Source organism: Triticum aestivum, chromosome 5A (assembly GCF_018294505.1).
Source record: "Triticum aestivum cultivar Chinese Spring chromosome 5A, IWGSC CS RefSeq v2.1, whole genome shotgun sequence".
Taxonomy (NCBI): Eukaryota; Viridiplantae; Streptophyta; class Magnoliopsida; order Poales; family Poaceae; genus Triticum; species Triticum aestivum.
Genome location: NC_057806.1, coordinates 350,623,323 through 350,632,230, shown reverse-complemented (window position 1 = coordinate 350,632,230; position 8,908 = coordinate 350,623,323). Strand labels below are relative to the sequence as shown.

At 46.1% G+C, this 8,908-nt stretch overlaps 1 protein-coding gene across 1 annotated transcript; it reads left to right on the top strand.

Annotated features, from left to right (window-relative positions):
• Nucleotides 1-5,397: 5,397 nt before the first annotated feature.
• On the top strand, nucleotides 5,398-7,843 carry LOC123103319 (cinnamoyl-CoA reductase 1). The gene is made up of 5 exons (XM_044524855.1): nucleotides 5,398-5,759; nucleotides 5,851-6,005; nucleotides 6,079-6,264; nucleotides 6,918-7,273; nucleotides 7,379-7,843. Exons 1-5 carry the CDS (start codon nucleotides 5,606-5,608, stop codon nucleotides 7,599-7,601), a joined length of 1,074 nt encoding a protein of 357 aa, XP_044380790.1. The 5' UTR covers nucleotides 5,398-5,605; the 3' UTR covers nucleotides 7,602-7,843.
• The last annotated feature ends 1,065 nt before the right edge of the window (nucleotides 7,844-8,908 follow it).

Here is an 8,908-nt window from a genome sequence, read left to right as displayed (position 1 = left end):
ACGGGGGCAGGGGGCACCCCAGAGACACAACAATTGATCATTGATCTCTTAGCCGTGTGCGGTGCCCCCCTCCACCATAATCCTCGATAATATTGTAGCCGTGCTTAGGCGAAGCCCTGCGACGGTAGAACATCAAGATCGTCACCACGCCATCGTGCTGACGGAACTCATCCCCGACAATTTGCTGGATCAGAGTCCGGGGATCGTCATCGAGCTGAACGTGCGCAAAAACTCGGAGGTGCCATAGTTTCGGTGCTTGATCGGTCAGGCCGTGAAGACGTACGACTACATCAACCGCGTTGTTATAACGCTTCCGCTTCCGGTCTACGAGGGTATGTAGACAACACTCTCCCCTCTCGTTGCTGTGCATCACCATGACCTTGCGTGTGCGTAGGAATTTTTTTGAAATTACTACGTTCCCCAACAAGTACATGATCACCGGTACGCATGGCGGGCTTCTTCCGGTGATCTGCCTCGCCTTTGAAATGCTTGCCTTTCTTTCGACATTGATGGTTGGTCGGGAGAAATCGACGATGGCCCAGGTACACATTCTTCCTGCATCTGTCCAGGTATATACTTTCGGTGTCAGCTAAACAGTGCGTGCATGCGTGGTATCCCTTGTTTGTCTGTCCTGAAAGGTTACTGAGAGCGGGCCAATCATTGATGGTCACGAATAGCAACGCCTTTAGGTCAAATTCTTCCCCCATGTGCTCATCCCACGCACGTACACCTGTTCCATTCCACAGCAGTAAGAGTTCTTCAACTAATGGCCTTAGGTACACATCAATGTCGTTGCCGGGTTGCTTAGGGCCTTGGATGAGAATTGGCATCATAATGAACTTCCACTTCATGCGCATCCAAGGAGGAAGGTTATACATACATAGAGTCATGGGCCAGGTGTTGTGATTGCTGCTCTACTCCACGAAAGGATTAATGCCATCCACGCTTAAAGCAAACCATACGTTCCTTGGGTCACTTGCAAACTCAGCCCAGAACTTTCTCTCGATTTTTCTCCACTACGACCCGTCAGCGGGTGCTCTCAACTTCTCGTCTTTCTTATGGTCCTCACTGTGCCATCGCATCAACTTGGCATGCTCTTTGTTTCTGAACAGTCGTTTCAACCGTGGTATTATAGGAGCATACCACATCACCTTCGCAGGAACCCTCTTCTGCGGGGCTCACCCTCAACGTCACCACGGTCATCTCGTCTGGTCTTATACCGCAATGCACCTCATACCGGGCATGTGTTCAAATCCTTGTACGCACCGCGGTAGAGGATGCAGTCATTAGGGCATGCATGTACATTCTCCACCTCCAATCCTAGAGGGCATACGACCTTCTTTGCTGCGTACGTACTGTCGGGCAATTCGTTATCCTTTGGAAGCTTCTTCTTCAATATTTTCAGTAGCTTCTCAAATCCTTTGTCAGGCACAGCATTCTCTGCCTTCCACTGCAGCAATTCCAGTACGGTACCGAGCTTTGTGTTGCCATCTTCGCAATTGGGGTATAACCATTTTTTGTGATCCTCTAACATGCGATCGAACTTCAACTTCTCCTTTTCACTTTCGCACTTTTCCCTTGCATCAACAATGACCCAACGGAGATCATCATCGGGCACATCGTCTGGTTCCTCTTGACCTTCAGCTTCCTCTTGATCTTCAGCTTCCCCCGTTGCAGCATCACCGTATTCAGGGGGCACATGGTTGTCATCGTCCTCCTCTTCTTCGTTGTCTTCCATCATAACCCCTATTTCTCCGTGCTTCGTCCAAACATTATAGTGTGGCATGAAACCCTTATAAAGCAGGTGGGTGTGAAGGATTTTCTTGTCAGAGTAAGACCTCGTATTCCCACAATTAGGGCATGGACAACACATAAAACCATTCTGCTTGTTTGCCTCAGCCACTTCGAGAAAATTATGCAGGCCCTTAATGTACTCAGAGGTGTGTCTATCACCGTACATCCATTGCCGGTTCATCTGCGTGCATTATATATAACTATGTGTGTCAAAAGTAAGAAAATTAGACAAGTATGTATCTAAAATAAGATTTTTTTTTTCTTTCAGAAAGAAGATAAGAACAAGAGGCTCACCACGGTGGTGCCGGCGACGAGATCGGCGTGGGCGATCGACGGCGGTGAAGACGAGGATGGGGCGTGACGGACCGCTAAACCTAGACAAATCTCGAAAAAATGGAGCTCGGAGGTCGAGCTTCGAGAGGAGAAAGCTTAACTAATGTGGCTCGGGCATTTCATCGAACACCTCATGTGCATAGGAGGTGAGCTAGAGCACCCAATGCCCTCCCCCTCACCGGCCAGCAAAAAACAGAGCACTGTGGAGTGCTCTGCTCGCCAGCGATGGGGTATATATAGGCAACTCATTGGTCCCGGTTCGTGGCTGGAACCGGGACTAAAGGACATCCTTCTATCCCAGTTCCTGCCACGAATCGGGACCAATGGTTGTGGGCCAGGAGCGAGGCCCATTGGTCGCGGTTCATGCCAAGAACCGGGACAAATGGGCCCAGACGAACCGGGACCGATGCCCACGAGGCCCCGGCCGGCCCCCTGGGCTCAGGAACCGGGACAAATGCCTCCATTGGTCCCGGTTCGTGGCAGAACCAAGACTAATGGGCTGGCCAAGCCCGAACGAAAGCCCCTTTTTCTACTAGTGTCACTACGTCGGTGTGTAGGCTAATAGGACCCGGGCAGGTCGTGTTGGGGGGTCCAACATGATTCCAGGCACGTCACGCGTGTTGAGAAGAAGGAATTGTGGTTGGCCCCTTAATATATGGAACCGGAGCCAAGAGGGAGGGGAGAAAAAGGCTTGTAACACATTTCTAAACACATCTAAGCAAGAACACAGGCATGACGTAGGGTATTACGCCTCCTCGGTGGCCTACACCTGGATAATCAAGCCTCCATATCTGTAGTGATCTCAAGCGTTTGGCCCCTAGCCGAATTACTAATAGGGGATCCCTGCGATCTCTGATATTGACGCTCACCGATCAACACAGATTGTGACTACTGATGGATTTGGAGAGCTATTTCTTTAGCACCTATTCCAAGACACAGTTTTGACTAGGTATGTAATGAAAGGAAGGAATTGGCCTAGTAATCCAAAATGTTCGTTCTGTGGGGAGAGAAAGCTCACAAAATCTATTCTTTCTATGTCAAGTTGCTAGAGTGATGTGGTGTACTGTGGGCTCAGTTTTTGGGACCGATTTATGTCCAAACAATATTTGGTAGTTCTTCGCTTGGTGCTATACTTACTTTCCTGATGGAGGGGGGGGGGGGGATTTTACACATTCGAGTATTTTGTGGCCATTTGCTAAGTTTTACGCTCTCGATTTAGCGGGCCGACATTTAATGGAGCATTTGGAATTGTCGCAACAGAGCAACCTTCGAATTCAACTTACCTCGGTCTCCGTTTGAAATTGTTTTTGCATCTTGTGCTACTCCGACGTCTTGGGTAGGTTTAGAGAAGGCTGGGGACTCAAACTCGTTGAGATATGGAGGTACTCTTCTCAGGAGTAATGTTATGTTGAGGATTTGTGCGTCGATGCAAGAAGGCATTGAGGCTAACCAAGGGTACTTTTGCACGTGGATTTGGTTGAAGGCTTTTGTTATGTTGAGCGACTGATGCTGTCTTTAATCGTGTTTGCTAGACTTGTGATACTTGTTGTATCTCTAGTAGGATAGTTTTTGCTTTGCTATCAAGTTTTCGCCCTATGATGTGTGTGTTGATTGCAGTATAGTGCTTTGAACTCGCTTTTCCCTTTTCCCATTTGATATATCTCTTGCTGGTTTTGGACAAGTTCTATTTTCATTATCTATACCTACTAATAAAAGAAATAGGTATTTTTAGTCCGTCATGTTATTTTGTAGAAACCCCCCAGATGTTTCTGACATTAAACCCGCAATACATATCAAGTGTTTTTTAAAATAGTCATATCTTCTAAACCATAACTCCAAATTTAACATGTTATATATGAAATTTGATTAGAAAACTATGTAGAATTTGAATATGATGTTATTTTACCTATTAATAATTCAAAAAAAATACTATCTAGGCTGCAACGTTAATCAACAATGCATTAGCCATCTTTTTTCATATCGGTACTAATTCAGATTGGAGATGAACACCTCAGCAAAATCAGGATTGGACATGAAATTGAAGATAAATTTGTTAGAGACACCCAATAAATAAGGTCATGTATGACAAGAAATAAAAAGACTCAATAAAGATGGGATGTCTGCTATAAAATAAATAAAAGAGAAAATACAAAGGAGATCCGATAAATATGAGATGTCGTGCTATTCTCTTATATATAAGAAAAAAAAGAGGACATGCATGAAAAAAGTAAAAATGAGGCATGCATGACAAAAAAGGACAAGTTTGATAAGATATAAATAGTGATGAAATAGGACCAATACGTATGACATGTATGGCAAGAAATAGTGATGAAATAGGGGCGTAAGTACCTACGTCAACAAGAGGCCATACAAAAATGTTCTTTTTCAGACAAAAAAACTCTTTTCGTTATTCAAAATCCTGTATCTTTTTAACAAACTTTTTAACTCTTCATGTATTTAATAAATAGTTACAAATTCTTAGATTATAGAACATTGTTTGTAAATTAAGAGTGTGTAGTATTTTTTCTCCCGTTGCAACGCACGTGCCTTTTTACTATTCTTTATAATGAAAAGAGGTTTGTCCCTGGTTCAGAAAATATATACATATATGACCGTCATTGAAGTGGGCTAAAATGTGAAATCAGGGAGCTACAATGTGAATATCTTCTAATTCCAAGTATTATCTTGTGGAAAATACGGAGTATGGCGTCGTCCATGCATATGCATGATGGGCTTGATCGATGACGAGAAATACCATGACGTTACCTAGGGCGGCCATTCTTGACAGTTGAAACCGAATACTGACCCTCGATGATCCCCACATAAAGCACATGTACGAAATACGTACATATGACAACATACAGACGACGAGTACGCCGTAGAGAATACTTTTCTTCGGCTCTCACACGCGCCTCACGAATCACGATTCCTATAGTCGGTAGCTGACCACCAACCCCCAAATGAACGAAGCTGCTGGCCTAAGTTCGTAGGTACGACCCGGCAAACGGCTGGTTATGAGCATGACACGGAGCTTAATCTCCGTTAAACAAATGAGCTCTGGCACGCATGTAGTACTACTGTGAATCATGCGCAACGCTTAAATCGAGGTGCCAAGTCTGGCCGTGGCAAATAAAGAAAGTTTCCCACCAACTCCGGCGCCAAAGCGAGCGACGACCGTCCTGTCGATGCGGGCCACACGGTTTTCCAACCGTCTCGAACCACTCCAGCTCTCTCTTTCGCTGCCTCTATAAGTATAGCCACGATGCGTAGTGCCCTATCTCATCTCATATCCAGCAGCTGCCTAGCTCTACTTACTACCTGCGCAGTGTTGTGCGGTACTGTAGTAAGTAGCAGGGAAGAACCGTTCCGAGTACACAGCGTACTTTGGGACCTGTCGATACCTTGCTAGGCACCAGCTGCTCGCAACATCCCCGGATACGTCGTGCCAATCCGGAAGTAAGTCGAGAGGAAGAGAGAGATGCCGATCGAGGCGGCAGACAACGTGCCGGCCGAGCTTCCCGGCCACGGCCGGACGGTGTGCGTCACCGGCGCCGGCGGCTTCATCGCCTCGTGGCTCGTCAAGCGCCTCCTACAGAAGGGCTACAACGTGCGGGGCACCGTTCGCAACCCTGGTACGTGTGATATAGTAGCACACTCGAGTTCATCTTGCAAGACACTCGTCTTATTATCTGCTAACACGATCGTTCGCGTGACTTCTGGCAGTTGATCCGAAGAATGACCACCTGAGAGCCTTCGACGGCGCCGCCGACCGCCTCGTCCTCCTCCGCGCCGACCTTATGGAGCCCGAAACCCTCGTCGAGGCGTTCACGGGCTGTGAGGGCATCTTCCACGCCGCTTCCCCGGTCACCGACGACCCTGTACGTACCATTGATGCCACACGATGAATTGCTAACCTGCTTGGAAACTAAACTTCTGACCGATGGCTACCAGGAGAAGATGATCGAGCCGGCGATCCGGGGGACCAAGTATGTGATCACTGCAGCCGCGGACATGGGCATCAAGCGTGTAGTGTTCACGTCCACCATCGGCACGGTGTACATGAACCCCAACAGGGACCCCAGCAAGCCCGTCGACGACACCTGCTGGAGCGACCTTGAATACTGCAAAAAGACAGCGGTACGTGGTAATTGTTTGTTTTGTTCACATACAGTGACACAATAATCCATTGCTACTTATCTTTGAAACTCGGAAACCCGGTAATATATGTTTACTGTGAATACTCCCTCCGTTTCAAATTACTTGTCGTGGTTTTAATTCAAATTTGAACTAAAACCACGACAAGTAATTTGGAAAGGAGGGAGTAGTACTATACGTATGATTACTGTCAATGATGGTACACAAATGTCGAGGTTCACCAAACGTGGATGCAAAGCTGGAATACGTATAGAAAGGGCGACGTTGATTTCTTACCTACCGAGGCCAATGAGGTATTGTTCCTTGGCCAGTGCGTCAAGCACTGCACCAGCTGCAAGACCATTCTAGCTTGCGGCCATTTTTAGCCACTCCAAACACCTTTTGCTAGCTCTACCTACTGCCGCACATATACTCGGCTGGGATCCTATCCTTTGCGCTCCTTTTGTTGTTGAGACCAAAATCGGCTAGAATAAAATATATGTAGCTAGCTCGGCAGTTGGGGACACGGTCGGTCATCCACTTTTTGAGTGGAAGTTCATCATTTCTTTGAAGAAAGATAAGAAGAATCATCATCTTCTTTTTTGCAATATTTAAATCATAGCATGCATGATGATATCCATGTCACGCGCGTGCAGAACTGGTACTGCTACGCGAAGACGGTGGCCGAGCAGGACGCGCTGGAGACGGCCCGGCAGCGCGGCATCGAGCTGATCGTGGTGAACCCGGTGCTGGTGCTGGGCCCGCTGCTGCAGCCGACGGTGAACGCGAGCACGGAGCACGTGATGAAGTACCTGACGGGGTCGGCCAAGACGTACGTGAACGCGGCGCAGGCGTACGTGCACGTCAAGGATGTCGCCGAGGCGCACGTCCGCGTCTACGAGGCGCCCGGCGCGCACGGCCGCTACATCTGCGCCGAGGGCACCACGCTCCACCGCGGCGAGCTCTGCCGCGTCCTCTGCAAGCTCTTCCCCGAGTACCCCGTACCCACCAAGTATGTCCGTCGCATGCAGACTGGAAAAATATATCACCGCTAGCTGGTTCTACCGAGGTATTTTCGGTTGATTTGATCATTAACACATGCGCGTTTGGTGTGTAGGTGCAAGGACGAGGTGAACCCACCGGTGAAAGGGTACAAATTCACGAACCAGAGGCTCAAGGACCTGGGGATGGAGTTCGTGCCGGTGCTGCAGAGCATATACGAGACGGTGAAGAGCCTCCAGGAGAAAGGGATGCTGCCGGTGCTACCGCCAGGCGACGACGTCCGAGACAACCTGCATGAGCAGCTCATGATGAAGCCCGCCCAGTTGCTACGTAATTAATTATACTCTACATTTGGTAGGGATATATGCTGTCGGCTAGTTAATTCTATGGGACATGCCTGTCCATTCGATCGGTCATATATATGCCTACACGTATGCACTTTTAATTGGCGCATGCATGCGTGCGTGAGTGGGTGGGTTGGTTGGCGATCATATGTAAGGATCGATCAGTGCTGTATGACGCACATATGCACACAATGTTATATCCATATATAGTGATATAAATCCACGGACTACAATAACCAGGCAATGTGCAATTTTAGATTATATAGACTAGCAAATATATCCGTGCATTGCAGTGGGAAAAAACACAATGCGTTCAAATGTGATCTAACTCAAAGGTGATGATCTCAGCCATCACACCTACACCCACAATTGAACCATGCTCGCAAGTGAATGTCCAATAGTTTTAAAAGCAATCTCGTTGAGCTGGGATGACTACCGCCCTTCCCAAGCTACGGCCTACACCTAGTCCATCACCATCACTCATACCCGCACTCACTTTTAAGTTGTATATTTGTTTGTCAAAATGCATCAACATTGTTTTAAAACACATAAACACTTTCTAAATCACATGGACTATTTGTTTTAAAGAGCATGAATATTTTTAAAATTACAAACATTTTTTAGCATGTGAACAGAATTGCATGAAATGTTTTTAAGAAAAGGGTGAATTATTTAAAACTATATGAACATTATTTTAATATGTGAATACTTCTCTTAAAACTACACATATAGTCTAAAATGCACATACGATATCAAAAATACTTAATATTTTTCAAAAGGCACCAACACGTTTTGAATAACACGAAAAATTATATTTCAGGAAAACACGTACTAATAGGATTGGGAGTGTAGCAACTGATCAGGTGCTAACAAATATTATTCTTAAGTTAGCCATGCATTCCTTCTTTTTAATGGGCACACCGGAGTTTATCATTTTTGCCGCAAAAAAAACGGAGTTTATCATTTTTTTTAGTTCATTTCCTTCCTGAGACATTTATTCCTTCTTTTAATTGGCACAGAAGAGTTTATCCTTCTTTTAATTTCCCCTTTTAACCGGTGAAGTGTGAACTTTATTTTTTTTAATACCTTTCCCTCCCAAGGTATTTATTCCTTATTTTCATTGGCACAATGAAGTTTATCCTTCTTTTAATTTCTTTTTCTTCTAGAGGCATTTATTCCTTCTTCCAATTTCTTTTCCTCCCTAAGGCACACCGGAGTAATTTGAAATCATAAATGTATATAAATTGATGGGGTGAGGTGTAAGAAAGCGATATGGAACTATTTAATAGTTGAACGACAAA

Coding starts and splice junctions, on each gene's coding strand:
- LOC123103319 (XM_044524855.1), top strand. CDS start 5,606: ATGCCGATCGAGGCGGCAGACAACGTGCCGGCCGAGCTTCCCGGCCAC. Junction 5,760..5,850: donor GGGCACCGTTCGCAACCCTG/GTACGTGTGATA, acceptor GACTTCTGGCAG/TTGATCCGAAGAATGACCAC. Junction 7,274..7,378: donor GAGTACCCCGTACCCACCAA/GTATGTCCGTCG, acceptor TTTGGTGTGTAG/GTGCAAGGACGAGGTGAACC.